This window comes from Carettochelys insculpta, chromosome 28 (assembly GCF_033958435.1).
Source record: "Carettochelys insculpta isolate YL-2023 chromosome 28, ASM3395843v1, whole genome shotgun sequence".
NCBI lineage: Eukaryota > Metazoa > Chordata > Testudines > Carettochelyidae > Carettochelys > Carettochelys insculpta.
The window spans coordinates 2,638,341-2,656,867 of record NC_134164.1 but is presented as its reverse complement, the minus strand read 5'-3'; the positions used below and the strand labels follow the sequence as shown (position 1 = coordinate 2,656,867).

General features: G+C 65.3%; 1 protein-coding gene across 9 annotated transcripts in view; it reads right to left on the bottom strand.

Moving 5' to 3' along the window:
• The window catches only part of ARHGAP23 (Rho GTPase activating protein 23), a 108,547-nt gene that overhangs the window by 13,028 nt on the left and 76,992 nt on the right, over window positions 1-18,527 (bottom strand). For 8 of the 9 annotated variants that reach the window (XR_012642708.1, XM_074979078.1, XM_074979077.1 and 5 more), the window contains 11 exons: window positions 16,259-17,828; window positions 12,564-12,719; window positions 11,428-11,539; window positions 9,850-9,907; window positions 8,717-8,854; window positions 7,985-8,284; window positions 5,066-5,127; window positions 3,459-3,586; window positions 1,877-1,995; window positions 1,205-1,360; window positions 547-625 (listed from right to left, as the gene is read on the bottom strand). Coding sequence is in view for 8 of the 9 variants with exons in the window: in XM_074979078.1 (XP_074835179.1) it covers window positions 547-625; window positions 1,205-1,360; window positions 1,877-1,995; window positions 3,459-3,586; window positions 5,066-5,127; window positions 7,985-8,284; window positions 8,717-8,854; window positions 9,850-9,907; window positions 11,428-11,539; window positions 12,564-12,719; window positions 16,259-17,828 (2,878 nt within the window). In the remaining variant the exon portion in view is untranslated. The remainder of the gene's footprint in view (window positions 1-546; window positions 626-1,204; window positions 1,361-1,876; window positions 1,996-3,458; window positions 3,587-5,065; window positions 5,128-7,984; window positions 8,285-8,716; window positions 8,855-9,849; window positions 9,908-11,427; window positions 11,540-12,563; window positions 12,720-16,258; window positions 17,829-18,527) is intronic. The other variant, XM_074979079.1, reaches the window with a different exon arrangement.

Here is an 18,527-nt window from a genome sequence, read left to right as displayed (position 1 = left end):
GGAGGGAGGAGAATACACAACATCTCCAGCAGGGGGTGTGGGGAGGACCCAGCGGGACCCCCGTGCAGGAGTGGTTATCACCGGAAAGCAGCAGGGACGCGCCCCAGAGCCAGCCACGCTCCAAGCCCTGATCTGAGGGGAGGCCGGTGACCAGCACTTGGGCACAGAGCGGGGCCCCCAAGTGGGGAGCAAGAGAAAACATCGGCAACCCGGCCGCCCAGCTCGGTGCGTGCGTGAAGAGCTCTCCGGCTGCGTGCGCACGTGTACACGTGAGAGAGATTTCTGACTGCACAGGCGCGTGCGTCCATGTGTGTCCGTCCGCCCGTCCAGGTGTGAGATTTCTGGACTGGTGTGTGTGTGTGTGTCCCCCACCGGCTGTGTGTGCACAACCACCGTATCTGCCTGCGTGAGAGAGACAGTGATCTCCGACTGCGGACGCGTGCACGCGTGTGTGTGTTCTCCAGCTGTGCATGTGCCCACCGGAACTGTGTGCTCCAGCCCCCCCCAGCTGTGCGTGTTGGGGGCAGGGCCGTGCCCCAGACTCACCGTCTGTGAACAGGGGCTCTGGCAGCTTGCGGAAGAAGGATTTCAACAAACTGCTGATGACGTTCAGGTCCTGCCACCTCTGTGCGGGGAGAAGAGACGGTGCTCAGAGGGAGGCTGCCTGAGGCAGGAAGGCCGGGAGGGGGCCCCCAGCCGGAGCTGGGGGGCCCACAGAACCCAGAGCCTGGCGGACCCGCAGGGACCCACCGCTGGCATCAGGCCAACCCGCCCCCCTGCCAGGCCCGCCGAGAGCAGCGACCAGCAATGACTGGCTCAGGGCCCCCTCCGGGGCAGCCAGCAAGGGCAGCGTAACTCTCAGGCCGGGCATGGGCGCGGGCACCTGCTGTGTGTTGTGGGGTGTTGTTACAGCCCCGGGCCAGCGGGATTACCCGACCTGGCCTCTAGGGGTCGCTGGCACACCAGGGAGGGGGCAGGATTGGGCTGGGCTCTGGCCCAGGGGCTGCTCAGCGGGCAGACAAACCAGGCAGTTGGCCGGAGCCACGACCCCGCCCGCCCGCTCACTACAGCGCTGGTCTGCCCAGGACTGCCCCCTGCTTACCCCAGGAGCACGGAGCACAGGCAGGCTGGACGGGCCCCTCCCGCCGAGAGGCATGTCCCCCCCAACCCTCACAGGGAGCCTCAGCTCTGGCCCGCGCCGCACCTCGTCCTGCAGGTTGATCTCGGTGCTGCCCTTGTTGAGCTGCTCCTGCAGGCTGGACACCACCGCGTTGTTCCCGGGTACCCGGTAGATGCCCATGTACTCCAAGCCCTTGTCCTCCACCACCTTGCAGCAGGCCTCCACGATCAGGGGCACGTTCTGCGGGGCACACACACAGCTGAAGGAGCCGAGGTGACAGGGAGGGGGGCACAGAGACGGGCGCAGCTGGCAACAGCTGCCAGATGTGAGGGGAGGTGAGTGATGGGCACGGCTGGGGGCTGCAGCTGCCAGCCCAGCGCCAGGCAAGAGGCAGCTCAGGCAGCTGGCGCCACCTTTCCCCCCAGTCTCGCCCTGGCAGTAGAGCCGGGCTGGGAGCAGTGGGGACGGGAGGAACCTGGGCAAGGACGAAACATGGATACGGGCAGAGAGGCCGAGACAGCACCAGGGGCTCAGGGACTGCCCTGGCCTGAGAACTCCACATTCGTCGTACGAAGAGATCCCAGCCAGGACAGCTGACCCCAGGCTGAGCACACAGACCTGCGGGGGTGTGCAAGGGCTGTGCCAGGGCCCTGAGGGGGAAGTTGACCCATAAGCCGGTTCTCAGAGGGGGCTGTGCTGTGCCCTTGCTCTGCCCAGGTGGTGGCTCCAAGGGGGCAGATCCTGCCTGGCACCTACCTTGTTGTCTGGGGCAGGCTGGCAGTCCTCCAGCCTTACGCCGAAGGCCCGCGGGGCAGATTTCTTGTTCTTTTTCATGAGGTTGATGCCCCAGGGGACTTTCTGGGGGGCGCCGTCATCTAGAACCAAACTCCAGGTCAGTCTCCAAAGGGGGGGAAGGGAATAAACTCCCCATGATTCCCACGCCCGTAGCACCCACCAGAGCCTTCGCCCCCAACACACACACACACACACACACACACCCTGGGCCTGGATGATCTGGGCTGTTCCGGACAGGTTCTCATGCTGCTCTCCGGGGTCCAAGCGCCAGGCGGGTGACACGTCTGCCAGAGGGCATTGTTTCCGTAGGGCGTTCGTTGGGGCCGTTAACACGCTCAGCCCCATTGCTATGATCTAAGTCATTGGTCCCACTGATTTCTTTCCACCCATGGGCGGAATAAATTTTGTTATATGCTCCAAGGCCTGCACAGACGTGAACCACTAATGTACGCTGGCTACGGGCGCTGTGCCCGTCAGGGGCAGCCTCCGAAGCTCTCCTGGGCAGCTGCCCAAGTGCTTGGCTAACAGGGAACGCCGGTCTAGGGGGAGAGGAGGCAGGTCCTAGAGATACGCTGAGCAGCGGGGGCAGACAGTGTCAGATCTCATGACAACTCTGAGCGCCCAGGGAACACTGTGCACAGCCCCGAGAAAGGGGCACCGGCCCCGAAGCTGAGCTGCTCCCTGCAGTGCATCCGCCTGGCCCCGCCAGCAGAGGTCATCCAGACAGCCGTGCAGCACCCTGGGGAGCCAGCAGACAGGCGCACTGTGCTCAGGGGAGCCTGCCGGGCTGCGGAACATGCTGCAGAGCTCTGTGCCATCAGCCAGCGTTCCCTCGGGCCAGGGAACTGGGGGGGAAGCGGGGGGAAGGGCTGGCGTGGGAGCGGAGGTGAATGATGGGGGAGTTGAGCAGTTCCAGCCAGCGTCACTCATTTTTCCATCCATGTGCAGAATAAATGTTGTGCGCAGAGGTGTGTGCGGAGGTGCACCACCAGGAGGAACACAGGCTGCCGGCTGTGGCACTCTGCTAATCTGCTGGGCAGCACCTGCTTCTCTCCTGGACAGCCGCCCAAGTGCTCAGCTCACAGGGAAGCGGGCGCCCGTGTGCCCACGTACATCTCCTTGGACTCCAGCCGAGAAGCAACAAAGGCAGAGGAAACTGAGGCCAGGCCTGTGTCCACCATGGTGGGTGGAAGTTCCAAGCCAAGCAGAGACGGCAGGACACGGCGAGGAACCCGGCTCACACGCAGACCAGACCGGCCTGGCCAGTCGCAGGCGTGTCCCTTAGACCGACGTCGGCGTCCGTGCCCGCGAGCTCTTCCGGGGATGGTCCCTCTCCTGGCTGCCCTTTGTCCCTGAGCTGATCCCAGCCAGGCACTGGGCCCCAGCCGGCCGTGCATGACGAAGGGGGAGCAGAGCGTGGAGCTGCCGATGGCCGGTGCTGGAGTCCAGGGTGTCCGGCCCAGTCCCCTGACCCACCGCCTCCCGCAGACACACACCCCCTGCGTGCCAAGGCAGACGCTCCCCTGCGCTGCTCCCCGGGTACCTTTCGTCGCAGCCGCCTCCTGCCTTGGGGAGCGGGGGGCCCCGGTGCCCGTCTGCTTCAGGAAGTCGGCTTTGAGCCCCAGCCCACGCGAGGCCTTGGGGGAGGAGTCTGGTTTGGTTCCAGAGGGGCTGCAGAGAGAACGGAGGGGGGTCAGCCTCAGTGGTCTGAACACTGGCCTGCTAAACCCGGGGTTGTGAGTTCAGCCCCTGAGGGGCCCCTTGGGGGCTGGTGGCAAATAGATCAAAGAAGGGCTGGTGCTTGGTCCTGCCAAGAGGGCAGGGGACTGGACTCGACCTCCCAAGGTCCTTTCCAGCTCTATGAGGTGTGTGAATCTCAGCCTCGCGCACCTGGCGGTTGCTGCTCCTGGCCCCGGGCTCTCACCCCCACCTCGGATCACAAAGCTGCAGCGCAAGGCATCCTGGGAGTCACTATGCAAATTAGCTCCTGTGGGAGCTGCACCTTACCCCCAGGGCTTTGCACAGCAGGGGGGCCCCTCCCCCTCCCAGGGCACACCCAGTGTGCGCGGTGGGGGGGTTACAGACCACTTGGCGCCCAAATGTTACAGGACACCTGCAGTGGATCCCAGGCACAGTTTATCCCGGGTCCCGGCTTGTGCCCAGGACCAGCCTGAGGCCCCCACAAACCCCTCCCTAGCAGGTGGCCCAGCCCCTCCAGGCAACGCTCCCACCAGTTTAACCCGCCGTGGCTGCACGAGGGGGACGCCTGGTGCACTCAGCCCAGTCACCAGGGGCTTAGAACCCGTCCCGGTTAATCCAGCCTGAAGAGTGGCTGTGCTCGGGGCCGGCAGCCAGTCACCCATCGCTCAGCGCGAAGTCACTTCTCCGGCCGGGCCAGGCCCAAGCTCGGCCCTTACAAAGGTCCCAGTGTGCTTGAAGGAGGCGGGTCTGGAGTTAAGTCACTTGCCCCCGGGAACTCAGGAGTCCTGTCTGTCCCCACTGCTCTAACCACACCGGCCCCCAAGTGCAGCCCCTCGCCTCCTTCCTAGCCCTGTCCGTGCTATTTCCCTGCCCCCTCCAGCCCTGCACAGACATCCCACAACAGCTCATGCTGGAGCTGTTATTCCCAAATGAACTAGCCCAGAACGCTCCTGCACTACAGGCAAGGCCAGGAACAAGCAACCCTCATTCCGCAACGGTGCGTCCACACACACACAGAGCCTATTTTGAAATAGGGCACTGGGCACACCGCGGCTTATTCCCAAAGAGGCGCGAGCCCGCCTGCAGTGAGCCTCAGCCGCTTCGAAGCAAGCTGTGCGTCACTTCCAAACGATTTCAAAGCAGCCGTTCTTTCGAAGTAACTTGCTTGTGCAGACATACCAGAAGGCATTCACCCTCCCAGGTGATCACCCTCCAGCACAAGGGCACAGAGGGGCTAAGTGACTGGCCCAAGGCCACGCAGGGTATCTGTGGCAGAGCAGGGACCTGAACACAGGCCTCTCCTTTCGCAAGGTAGCGCCCTAACCATTGGGACCTGCTCCCCCAGAGCAGAGCAGGCGTGCAGGCGTGCCCTGCGCTGGGCCTGGATCTAGGGTAGTTCCCACTCCTGCAGTGCCCTGTGCTGGGTACAGATCTAGGGTAGCCCCTCACCTCACTCTCCGGTAGTTGTTTAGCTTCTTGTTGATAAGTGCTTGGCTGGCAAACCCAGGGTCCTGGAGCGGCACAAAGACAAGAGGGAGGGGGAAGCATCACGTCAGCCGCCGGAGCTCAAGCAAGCGCCGTCTCTGCCATGAGCCAGGCCCCGCCCAGTGAGGGAGCCAGGCGGGGGGGCTCAGCAGCCCCAGGGGTGGCAGGCTGCAGGATTTTGTCCTCCTGATGGGCAGCTCTGACCCCCGGCAGGCGAGAACCCCCCAGTCTCCCTGTAGCACCTGGGACCAGGCAGGGCTGAAAGCACAGATCTAGAGCAGAGGGATGCTCCCAGACTGAAACCTCAGCCCATGGGGCACCAGCAGCCCCACAGGGCCAGGCACATGGTCCCACCATGCCGTGCGTGGGATGCCCAGCAGAGCAGCAGGAGTGATTGTCCCTGCTGGTGGCACCTTGCTCCCAACCCTGGCTTGGGAGGGTTCAGGGGCCCAGAGACCAGGCTGCCCAAAGTGGGCAGGTTAGATGTGGGGGGACAAAGCTGCGACCCAGGCAACTGCTCGGCCAAGGCTGGGTTTCTGCACCAAGCAGCACCTTTCCCTGAGTGCCAATCCCTCCGGCTGCCATCAGCTCATCCTGAGCCCACTTCTCCCCTGAGGCGAGCACCCAGCCCCGAGGTGGCACAGCTCAGCCTGGAGACGCCATCTGCGCCACTGGCCCTGCTTGGGGGGCTGGGTCAGGATGGGCTTCTGAGCCCCCAGAACTCCACCCCTACTCCATCCATGCCTCCGTAGAGAACTCCAGGATGCTCCACGCTGGGCAGGATCCTCCAGGAAGCCTAAGTAAAGTCAGCCCCCGAGTGGCAGGCTGTGATGAGCATGGATCTAGGGTAGCTCCCACCCCTGCAGTGCCCTGCGCTGGGCAGGGACCTAGGGCAGCACCCACCCCTGCAGTGCCCTGCGCTGGGCAGGGATCTAGGGCAGCACCCACCCCTGCAGTGCCCTGCGCTGGGTACAGATCTAGGGCAGCACCCACCCCTGCAGTGCCCTGCGCTGGGTACTGATCTAGGGTAGCTCCCACCCCTGCAGTGCCCTGCGCTGGGCATGGATCTAGGGTAGCTCCCACCCCTGCAGTGCCCTGCGCTGGGCAGGGATCTAGGGCAGCACCCACCCCTGCAGTGCCCTGCGCTGGGCAGGGATCTAGGGCAGCACCCACCCCTGCAGTGCCCTGCGCTGGGTACAGATCTAGGGCAGCACCCACCCCTGCAGTGCCCTGCGCTGGGTACAGATCTAGGGTAGCTCCCACCCCTGCAGTGCCCTGCGCTGGGCAGGGATCTAGGGCAGCACCCACCCCTGCAGTGCCCTGCGCTGGGTACAGATCTAGGGCAGCTCCCACTCCTGCAGTGCCCTGCGCTGGGTACAAAACTAGGGCAGTTCCCACCCCCCGCAGTGCCCTGCATTGGGCCTGGATCTAGGGTAGTTCCCACTCCTGCAGTGCCCTGCGCTGGGTACAGAACTAGGGCAGCTCCCACCCCTGCAGTGCCCTGCACTGGGTACAGAACTAGGGTAGTTCCCACTCCTGCAGTGCCCTGCGCTGGGTACAGAACTAGGGCAGCTCCCACCCCTGCAGTGCCCTGCGCTGGGTACAGAACTAGGGCAGCTCCCACCCCTGCAGTGCCCTGCGCTGGGTACAGAACTAGGGCAGCTCCCACCCCTGCAGTGCCCTGCGCTGGGTACAGATCTAGGGCAGCTCCCACCCCTGCAGTGCCCTGCGCTGGGTACAGAACTAGGGCAGCTCCCACCCCTGCAGTGCCCTGCGCTGGGTACAGAACTAGGGCAGCTCCCACCCCTGCAGTGCCCTGCCCTGGGCTCTGCTCTCCACTTAGTTAAAACAAACTCCCAGCTAACGTCTTCCAAAAGCCGAGAGGCCGATTGTGTGGCCCACGCCAAGCTGGCAGGACGGAGTGTCTCCCCTCCCCGTCCCACAGCCCAAACTGCAGTCAGCTCTGTGCCTGTGCCCCGGGGACGGAGCAGGCGCTTTCCTGGCGCTGCCAGGCTGCTCGGAGGGCACTGTGGGCACAGCCCTAGAGCGGGGCTGGGCTGCCCTACACAGAGAGGGACACTCCTGCGGGAACCCCGGCAAATTCCAGTGGCAATCCCTCTGCGCGCCAGCAGGGGTCGCCCTAAGCTAGTGAACACGCCAGCCCGCTGCTGGGAGCAGGGCACCCCAGGGACAGCCGAGTGCCAGGGCTCGGGTCTCTCCAGGGCAGGGATGTGGCTGCTCAGCTACCTGCCAGGCCTAGCTCCTTTCTTCCCCCGCCTCGCCCCGGGGCTGCCTTTCGCCCTGGCCCTGTCCTCTGCTGAGCTGCCTCCTCCTCAGCCCCTGCAAGACCCCAGGCGCCAGGTGTTGGGAGAAAGGAGTGTGAAGCGTCGGAAGGGGGCACGAGCCCTGGGCTGGGGGACGGCACTGAGGGATGCTGGGAAGAGAGCCCCCGGGTCATGCCCGGCCAGGGGCTATTGCAAACAGCATGAGACGAAGGCGCCCGACCCATCCTCTTCTTCGAGATCACGGTGAGGCCCCAGTGGACTACAATTCCCAGCATACAGTAGAGGCCTGTCTCCTTGGGTGAAGCACAGCATGCTGGGAATTGGTGTTCCAGTGAGCCCATCAGCACAAAGCACAACATGGCATGCTGGGACTTGGAGTCCCAGAGCAAGGCAGAGTGTGGCATGCTGGGACTTGGAGTCCCACTAGTCACTGCTCCTCCCTCCAGAAGAGGGCAAGTGGGGTCACGTCCACCAGGGGCCACGCTTGGCCAAGCCCCGCTGTAGACAAAAAGCTGGAGAGAACCAAAGCAGTTAGGGCCGGGGCATCTGCGGAGAGCCAGGGGCCTGGCAGGAGCCAGCACCCCATTCTGGCTCTCACCTCGCCCTCGGCCTTGCCATTCTCCCTGACGACTTTGATCCAGGCCAGCATGTCATCCCGATCCTCTGCCTGAAAGAGATATTCACAGAAGTCAGCCGTCGTCAGCCGGAAGACGTGCTTCCTCTTGGTCTCGCTGTAGGAAATGTCCACCAGGCACGCTCGGATGCTGATTGGCTGCTCCTCCTCACCTGGGGGCGGCGCATAGGCCACGGCCTCCCGCCTGTCCTTGCACAGGTACAGCGAGTGCGCACGGAGAACGGCAAAGACGCGCTTCCACTGCCGGATGCCGCCGCCGACTTTCTGAAGGGCGAGAAGAACGGCCGTGAGCGCCGGTCGCCTGGGCTAGAGCCGTGGGCGCTGCCGCTCGTGCCCCATCCGTGCACGCGGCCGGCAGCTCCCCGCGGAGCAGAGCGCCCAGCCGCCTTTCCCAGCACAGCCCGGCCTGCTCTGACCCCCGGCCTGCGGGCTCCCGTGGGCAGGACTCCTGGGTTCCGGTCCTGGCTCGGCGGCTGCCTCCCCGTGTGGTGCGCGCCAGTCCGGGCCTCAGTTTCCCGTAACGCCGCCAGCCTTAACAAGGGCGTTCTGAGGCTCGGTTCATTCGCGGTTATGTGCTTTGAGATCCTCCGGCGGCGCAGGGGACCACGTGACCCACTGGGGGCGGGGAGGTCTCCCACATACAGGCACGCGCAGCGCTCCCCCCTGGCCAGGGGATCCTGTGCAGGGAGCACGTACCTTCCCCTTTTTGGTGAGGATCGGTTTGTAGTGGAGCCAGCCCTCTTTCCTCACGTCGCTGAACATCACGTCCGAGAGGTCGGAGGTCGAGTGCCTCTTGGAGCGTGAGTCTTCAGCCGTCCCGAGGCTGTCCAGGGACTGCAGGGGGAGAGGAGAAGGGAGATGGGTGCACAGCCCTCGCAGGTGCTGCGTGGAGGCCCTGGCAGTCGAGCGCTGAGGGGTGTCCCCAGCTTGGCCCTGCTGCCCCTCCCAGGACGGGACATTACCGGGAGCGGCCAGGCCCCCGCTCTACCCGGCCCAGCCGCGTGTTAACTACATAAACACGCCGTGGCTTTGTCTCCAGCAGGATCTCAGCTGCCTCCAAGCAAATCCCTCGTGCAAACACGGTTGGCAGGAGGCCAGCAGCACTGACTCAGTCTGGCTTTAAACCAGGCCGGCACCGATGCGAGTCACGCTGCCCTGGTGCGAGGCGCGTCTGCACGAGGGTTTTACAGCGAGGATGTGAACTGCAGCCTAGAGAAGGTGGCAGACGTATCCCTGCAGGTCGCTCTGGTGGAAACGGGAGCCGGGTGGGGAGGGGCAGCAGATGGCCCACTGCCCTACAGCTCATTTACCCCTGTGCCAAGTGGGCATCAAACGCGCCCGCGTGCGAACGGCAGCACTGTGCACGGCTCTGCCCAGGGCAGGGAAATGCAGTGTGTGGGCCAGAGCCCGTTGCTGAGCATCAGCTGAGGCAGAGCGTGAAGCAGACCCACCAGGCCAAACTAGGCTGGAAGCAGCCGGGAGCACTCCACAGACGTCAGTGGGGTTTGGCCTGTTTTACACCCGCCTGTGCAGTTGATCCCGGGCATTGCCTGTGACTCAGGGCTGGGCGGAGACAGAGCACAAAGCAGCAGGTTCCCTCCAACAGGGGCACCTGGTGTAAGGGCAGCAGAGCCCAGCTGTGCGTACCACGGACGGGCAGGACAGAAATGGGCACTGGCCGGAGGCAGAAAAGCCCCTGCTCCCTGCACACAGGCCCCGTTGGTGGCATCCCCGTGGCGGGGAGTGCACAGGACCAGCACAGCCTCGGCGGGAGCCACGGCAGTGGCACAGGGACCCCCCACCTCTCTTTCCTCTCGGCGAGCACCTACCCCGTCTGTGAAGAAGCTCCTGAGCATGCGCAGACTGGGCACCCGGCTCGGGATCCTCCTGCAAGAGAAACGCCACCCATGAGCACAGAGCAGGAGGTGGCGAGCGGTGCTGAGCGCAGGGAGGTTTCGAGAACAGCCCCCCACCCCGTCAGCGTCCCCGCTCACGTTTCCGTCACAGGCAGAATAAAGTTTGTTCCGTGCACCGAGGCATGTGTGGATGTGCACCACCCACAGAAACGCAGGCTGCCAGCTGTGGGCGCCCTGCCAATCAGCTGGGCAGCCCCCAGATTCTCAGCTTCCAGGGAACACTGCCCATCGCGCCCAGGCCCTCCTCACGGTGGCCGGGAAAACTCTGCTGATCCAGGTGTGGGAGTCGCTGGCAGGCCAGGAGAAGGCTCTGGCCTGGGGGCGCTTGAGAGCCACAGAGGCAAACTGTGCTCTGTGAGAGCTTCTGATTCATCCTCCCCAGGAGATCAGCCAGGGCAACAGCAAAGGCAAGGGCCGCTCTGGATGGCTCCTGCTCGCACATCCCGCCAGGCCTGCGCTGCGCCAGCATGGCCCAGCAGAAACCACAGGGTCCCAGGGTCTAATCCCAGCTCTGCTGCTTACTCCTTGTGCAGCCTTGGCGGAGTCACTTAAGGGCCTGGTTTTCAGAAGTGCAAAGGCTGGCCTGGGACTTGTCGGCAGGGGGCCAGCAAGGGTGTGAACAGACAGCTGCAACCCCCCAGCTCCCCAGGGCCAACCCCTAAGCCAGGCCATGAACAATGGTGCACTGTGGGAAGCGCGTAGCAGCGAGAGAGCACAAAGGATTCTGGGAATGAGAACCCCTCATCAATAAGAGCCGGTCTAGAGCCTCATGCCCGGGCTGGGCCTGGTTCTGCCCCCAATCCCAGGCCCTCCCGGATCACGCTGCTGCCTATCAAATCCAAGAGCTGCACTTCCTGCGGTGTGAGATTTTTATTCCCCTGGTTCAGTTGCATGTGATTCCTGATGCCCTGTAGTAACCTGAGGTGGGTGCCTCAGTTTCCCTAGGGACGGGACAGCATCAGGGCATAGGGATAATGGGTGTTTCAGTGTGATGACTTCTCACACGTAGGCAATGGCCCTCCTGTCTCTTTGTAACCCAGGCACCCAGGTGACCCCTTTCTTCCCCTGGAAACAGGACAAAGGCGGGAGGAGGGGCCTGGCTGGTTTGAATTGGAACTGGGCCGGGGGGCGGGGCAGTCTGGTCTGGCTGGAGAGAGAGGAAGGGGGGCCAGGGCCTGGCTCAGGGACCCCTCTGGGCCCCTCTCCCCAAGACGGATGGTACTGACAGTGTCTAATTTCTGTGCCAACAAGTCTGTTCTACGCTGTGTCCCCGTCACCTGATCACCCTCCTGAGTGAGAGTCACACCTGTGGAGCAGGGCCTGGGCTGCCCCCCAGCGCCGTGACACGTGGCACTGAACTCTCCTGTCCGAGAACGCCCACCAGCAGCAGACGGGCGCACACCCTGCCCTGTGCTCAGGCGGGACTGCCCCCCAGGGAGAGAAGAGCTGCCCAGGCTGGTGTGCAGTGGGGCGGAAAGGGGTCACCCCTACCTGAGCAGCTTCCCCTCATCACGAAAGGTGTTCAGCCCATCGTCACACGACTTGGAGCGCTCCGTCGTTATGGCCAGGAGGTAGGAGGATCGGCGGCTGCTTTTGATGCTGCCTGGAGAGAGGAAAGGGCACTCAGCAAACTGGGAAGGCCACGGATGCCCGGCAGGAGAGATGCCCCAGCCTGGGAGCAGCCGGTTACCACAGGAAGGAGCAGGGTGCTCTTCCCATCTCTGGGACGAAACAAGGCTAAGGGGTAGAGCCTGGGGACTGGCAGTCCGGGCTCTGCCGCAGGTTTGCTGCATGACTTTAAACAAGTCGCTTCACCTCTCAGCAGGTATGTGTGAGCAAGCGAGGCCCACCAGGAGACCGCGTGCACCTCACCCAGCATGCAGCTCTGGGCCCGCCCTGCTTGGCAGCTCAGGCCGACGGCTGGGGACGCGCCGCGCTGGGATGGCACAGCCGGGCTCTCCCGCCGTGGGTTATAGATGGCCCACAGATGCACTTCGGGCCTAATCCTGCTCCCGCTCGCACCCGGGTCAGGCCGGAGTCCCTCCAGCTGGACCAATGGAGCCACCCCAGTTTGATGCTGAGGCTCTGATTCCCTCCTCCCACTGAAGCTGCAAGGTCCGTGTTCGGGGAAGCCCCATTTGTGCCCCAGGAGGTGATGCAGTCGGGCCGCGGGGGGCAGGAGCTGGCAGGAGGTCGTGCACCAGGGACGCAGGATCTGCAGACGTGTAGCTCCTCGGGGAGGCAGCGACAAGCACCTTCCCCTGGCCCTGAGAATCCCCCTGAGGGGTGCACTCTCGCTCCCCGGGGAGCAAGGTCCCTCCCTGGCTCACCCAGCCCAGCTCCCCTCAGCAGCACTGTCGGGGCTGCAAAGACGAAGCTTCGTGCGGGGGATGCCGCTGAGGGAGGCCGCCCCACAGCCCAGCAGAACCCAGAGAGCTCCCCCCAGATTCACCCTGCCCATCCCTTCCCAAGTTCCCTCCACACAACGTGTCCTCCCCGGAGGAGAGGGGCCGTTCCCCCCAGGCCGCTCTCCACCCTGGAGCACTGCCCAGTTCCCGGCCCCGAGACCTCTGCTGGGACTCCTGCAGCTCCCGGGTCCCGACCAGCCCGGCCCAGCAGGTACTTACTGCAGTCCTGGGAGTAATGGCGGCCGACGGGGAAGGAGAAGGAAGGCGAGGCAGGACTGGCAGCGATGGCGGGGGCAGAGCTCATGGCGCTGGAGACGACGGAGGAGGCGGGGATGTGCTTTGCCTTCAGGTCGATGCTGGGGCTCGTCGGCTCATCTGGAAGAACAGGGCCGTGAACCCACAGAAGGCAAAGGACAGAAGGGAGCTGCCCTCCCGCCCAGCGCCACCTGCTGCGAGAGGCTGGAACCGTGCCACCAGCGACCCCGCAGGGAGCCCAGGACGAGGGCACCTGGGAACACGTGGCTGCCAGACCCTCTCCGGGGGCCTTCCCAGGGTGGGGCCAGCGCCCAGGGTGGCCACCCACAGCCTGAGGCAGCGGGTGTGCGAGAGGCTTTTGCAACTCTTGCTTCATCCTCAGTCCCCTCTTCGCCCCTCCACTCCCAGCCTAGGGCTGCCTCCCCAAGGAGACTGGTCATCTCACATCACCCCAGTGCAAGAGAAACCCGCCCTGCCCAGCGTTCCCTGGAAGCTGAGCGTTGGGACAGCCGCCCAGCTGGTTAGCGGAGCGCCCACAGCCAGCAGCCTGTGTTTCTATTGGTGGTGCACATCCGCACACGCCTTGGTGTGCACAACAAAATTTATTCCGCACATGGATGGAAAAGAAACCAAAAGACACACTGGCCCCATCCTCTGTCTGCGAGGAACCCCACTGCCCTGGCTCTGTCCCTCAACCCCTGGCCTGCAGCGACCAGGGCAGCGCTGCTACCCCTGAGACAAGGCTCGTTCTAGGTACACGGATGTTCGTTACTGGGGTGGGAAGGGGGTGCATGCAGAGAGAGGAGGGGACGGCCCCCCCCGCCTGCCTCGATGCACCTGCTCTGCTGCCGACCAGGCAGGCGGTGTGCCGTGTCCCATCACTCCCCCAGGCAAGGTGGCCAGGGGACCAGACAATAGCCTGGCTTGTGAGGCAGGCGTGGAGAACAAGGGTCCCACAGTACCAGCCCGGGCACACCGTGGGCAGCGCGGCAAGGCTTCCATTGTGCTGCGGCTTCCCCGGGGCAGGGGAGACAGCGTGCCGGGGAGGAAGGCCGTGACGTCCCCCGAAGACGCCATCGGCGGGACAGGGCAGCGCGGCACCCGGGGAGCAGAGAGAGGCGGGCAGGGCCAGGACTGCCCACCAGCAGGGACTCAAGGAGTCAGAGGCTGCTGGGAGACCCCAGCCAGGTCTCTGTGCTTCCCTGCCCGCTGCCTGGGCAGCTCCTTGGGGCCGGCTCTGCACCACTCTCAGCTGGGTTCTGACTGCCAGACCCACCTCTGGCTCTGCCGATGGGGCCCAGCAGGAGCCCGCTCCTGGCAAGCATGGAAAGGGGAATGCCGGGCAAGCAGGGCCCCCTCTTTGTGATGTGCCAAAGGACCAGGAAGAGCAGAAAAGCAGCTCAGGCTGCGCGGGGGTGGAAGAGGGGAAGATGCCTCCCCGTGGAGCCCAGCAGTCACCTGTCCCCCAGTGTCAGGCTGCAGAGCTGGTCTCTGCTCCCCTGCAATCGGCTGGTGCCTGGGCCTCGCCAAGGCTTTCTGCCACCGGAGAGAAGCCCTCTGGGGCAGCCAGGCCAGCGCTGGGCAGGTGGGGAGCCTGCAACAGCCTCGCTAACCACATCCTGGCCCTGCCCAGGCGAGAAGGCATTTGCAGGGTGGCGATCCCCGGGGTGGGCCCCTCCCAGTGCCAAGCCGAGGGATTGGGTGGCACAAGGAACCAGAACCTCTGGCCTTTCACTGGCACCACTGGGCAGCTGCTGGAGCGAGTTGTGGGGTCTCAGCCCAGGGTTGCGTCACCCCCCGTGGTAAGGGAGTGGCGCGGCCGGGGCAGCACCCAGCCCTCTCCTGGACCTGGGGTGGAAGTCGGCCTCAGGGGTTGCCCTATGGCACCTTTTGTGGGCAACGAATAAGGCCAGATCCTGCCAAGCAGCTCTGGCAGCACGGCTCTGGGGCTGGGTGCTCCCGGGTACGTCGCATCCTGCAGCCATGGACGGGCAGCTCAGCCGTCAGAGCCGCCAGCAGCCATTAGGCACGTTGGGGGACGGTCCCAGGCTCCCTGCTGCACCCAGCTCTGCTGGGATATGCTGCAGCCAGGACGGCACCACAGCTAATGGCCAGCCCGGCGACCAGGAGGCTCCTTCCTGGGTCTCCCAGGCCCCTTCTCCGCCAGATGGGTGGGGGACCCCTACCCCCGCCAAGCTGGATGCCTCCTCACCCTGCACGCCTGGGCTTCGCTGCGTGCTGGGACAGGCTCTGCTTCGGGCCCGACCGCAATGCCTGGGTGGCCAGGACTCTATCAGGGTTCAAAAAGGAGCTAGATAAATGCATGGTGCACAGGGGGAGGGACAGCTCGGTCGCTCGAGCACTGGCCTGCTAAACCTGGGGTAGGGAGCTCAGTCCTTGAGGGGCCAGTTAGTGATCTGAGGGAAGAAGATTTTAAGAACAAAAAGGGGCTGGTGCTGGGTCCGGCCGGTAGGGCAGGGGACTGGACTCGGTAACCTCCTGAGTCCCTTCCAGCTCTCTGAGACGCGGAGCTCCATATATGTACATTTGGCTCCATCAGTGGCTGTTAGCCAGGCTGGGCAGGGAGGTGTCCCTGGTCTCGGTTTGTCAGGAGCCGGGAATGGGCGATGGGCGGGGTCGCTCGATGACTCCCTGTTCTGTTCACTGCGGGCAGACAGGACACTTGCCTGGATGAACCCAGTGGCTCTTCTTACGACAGCCACAACGGGCTACCGCTAGCCCAGGAGCAGGGCGGCAGGGCCTTGGCCCTCCTGTATTCTCCAGCCTGACCCCCACCAGCCTCCCTCAGCAATGTTCCCCCGCGTGGTTTCCCTCCCAAGGCAGCAGTGCTGTGATGCGCCCTGAGCCCTGCACACCACCTGTCGGAGCGCAGCCGGGCGGCCGTGGGCGCTCTGCTGACCAGCTGGGAGCCACCTGCGTCTGCCCTGGGGGTGGCCATGTTCCCGCCAACCTTTTCCCGCCCCGTGGGGACTTCTTCCATCCCTGGGCAGAAAAAATTTTGTTCTGTGCACCGAGGCAGGTGCGGAGGTGCACCACGAGTACAAACACAGGCTGCTGGGGGTGCGCTGCTAACCACGGGGTGGCCCCTGAATCTCTCCCAGGCGGCCGCCCAAGCACTCAGCTGACAGGGAACACTGCTCCTCAGCCCCACCGCTTCCTCCCCGATCTCTGGGACCACCTAGCACAGCTGGGGGGCGGCAGGAAGGGTCCCGTCACTGCCTGCTGCCAGGCAGTCACTTCTCCTACCCAGCCCAGGCGGCGCCAGGGTCCCCAAGCACCCTTGCGGCCCAGGGTGACACTGACTGTCCACGCCTGCCCTGCTATCCCACGCACCAGCCGCCAGGATTGAACCAGCGACCCCCCAGTCGAAAGGCAGGATGTGCTGCAGCTGCCGGGGGGGACCTTTACTGGAGCTTGCCCTGGCCGCTCTGCAGGGCAGACCCCGGGGGGCACCGTGCCGTTACCAGCGAGAGCCGCCTGCCGCGTCCCGAGGGGAGCTGCTCCCCGGCTGCGGGGCTGGTGAAGCGCCGGGGAGGAACTGCTGGCCGTGAGCCCGGCCCAGCCCAGGGGCTGAGGAACCTCCCCCCCGCCACACACACACCGCCCCGTCCTCGGCCTGGCATTCCCACCCCCCTCACCTATAAACGGAATGGACGCCAGGGAATCCTCCGGCACCGCCAATGGTGCCACGCGCTGGGCCGGCTGCTCCGGCTCCGGCTCTGCCTCCGCGTCGTCCCCTTCGCAGACGGGCGGCGGGTCGCAAATGTCCGTTTCCTTCACGCCCTCAGGGAAGACAAAGTCCATCTGCCGGGCGGGGGCTGGCGCTTTGCGGCCCGAGGGAGGCTTTTGCCTCAGCACCACCTCCCCCTTCCTCTCCTCTGCCTCGGGCTGAGGCGGGGCCGGCCCCGGGGCCCTGGCGCTGCTGTCTTGGCTGAGGGGCCGTTGGTCCTGGGGGGTCTCGGGCCCGCTGCCCGGTGGAGGGTCCGGGCTGGGCAGGGCTGGGGACCTGGCTGAGCACGGTGCAGGCTGGGGCCCCGGCCTTTGCGACAGACTGAAGGCTGGAAGGCCACCGAAGACAGGGTCCCTGAAGGAGAGGGCGTGGAGCAGGCCCGTCCGGCGCTGGAAGGAGGGACTGTAGCTCCGGTACCCCACGTAGCCCGCCTCATCCATGCTCTGCAGGTTGGGCTGGGACGGGTGTCTCTGCACGTGGGCCGGGGGCGGCTCTGGAGGGGGCGCGCAGGACCTGGGCTGGCTGGGCGGAGCTCTGGCAGCCTGCCCCTGGCCCGGCTTGTGGGGCGCCTCGGGCAGCCAGGGGCACTTGTCCGAGTGGGACGACAGCAGCACGCTCTGCTCCAGCGTCTCCAGGGAGCGCCCGGACCGCCCCAGGTGGTTGTCGGAGCGGGCTCGGTAGCCCCAGCTCTCAGGGCTGGGCGGGAGCAAGGTGTCTTGCGAGGCGCTGTGGGGCCAGACTCGGGCAGCCGGGGCAGCCCCCAGGCGCTCCTGAGAGACGCTGCGGTACCGGGGCGGCATGGCGGACCTCCGCTCCTCCGAGGAGCTGCGGTGGCGTGGCACTTGGCAGGCCAGCCAGTTGGAGAGCGCCTGCTGGCACTCCAGCCGGCTAACAGCCTTGGGGCCGCCCCGACCCTCCCAGGAGGGGCGTCCACTCGCCTCCCGGCCATCCTGGAAGCCGCAGTGAGTCCGATGGTCCGGGAGGTACCAGGGGTAGCAGGCATGGGTGGTCACAGAGGAAGCCGCCGGGACGCCGTACCTCTCGGGCAAGGACGAAGCCAGGGGACTTTGGAAGCCGCTGGCAGAGACCCGCGAGAAGGAGCCGGGGCCTGGGAGCGGCCGCGGGACGGGCAGGGGCCGTGGCTGGCTCGTTCCACACTGGATCCCTTCTGTGCGGTGGGCCGGGCTGGAATGGGAGCTGCTGAACTCACTTCTGGCCTCCTTCCAGGTGCTGGGCATGGGGCTACCCAGCGAGGCGCTGTGCAGCGGGGAAGCGGGGCTGGAAGAGGTGGGCCGGTAGGGTCTGCCGTCCGCCTGCTGTCCCCGCAAAGGCTCTGCTACCATCTCCTCCTGGCTGGGAGCCCAGGCCTGGAAGGGGTAGGTCTTCCGCGGGTAGCAGACAGGGGGTGGCTCTGGGATGCTCTGGGCTCCTCCGGAGTAGGGCTCATTGCCCTTCAAGTAGGCGTCCTGCGAATAGGCCTGGAGAGGAGAGGAGAGGGGAGGAGTTAGAGTTGGAAGCACGGTGCTGGACTAGATGACCCCGAGGTCCCTTCCAGCCCTGTGATTCTGTGACGGGATCCTGGCATCACCGTGCCCAACACCCAGCCCCGGCCCGTCACCTATCAACTCAGCTCAGGTTCCCAGCAGCCGGGCAGCACACAAGGTGGGGACCATGGGGCAGCCAAGCCCACACGGGACAACTGAGGCAGGACAGGACCGATTCTGAGCGCCTGACTGACAACTAGCCTGTGGAGCGGCTCCGGCAGCCAGGGACACTCGTCCGAGCCGGCCAGCAGCAGGGCGCTCTGCTCCATTGCCTCCAGGGATGGCCCAGACCCCTGCTCAGAGGGCATGAAAGGGGCGGAGACCAAGGCTGCTGGACCACGCGCCGTCCTGCCAGGGATGAGTTCACGAGCCCAGCCAGGACGGCACCGCTGGGCCTGACGCAGATCAAGTCTCACGCGCACGAGGGAGGTGAGGCCGGCAGCAGGATGCACTGCAGACCAAGCTCTGCCACGGCTGTGGTGCCACCGCTGGGCACACCCCTCCAGCAGGGCAGCGCTCCTCCCACTTCTAAGGCAGGGCAGCCAACGCATACGCAGGGCAGAGCCAGGGGCCCCGGCCAGGGAGCTCTCAGTGCTGCCGGGAGGGAACGAAGCATGCCGCTAAGGCTGATTT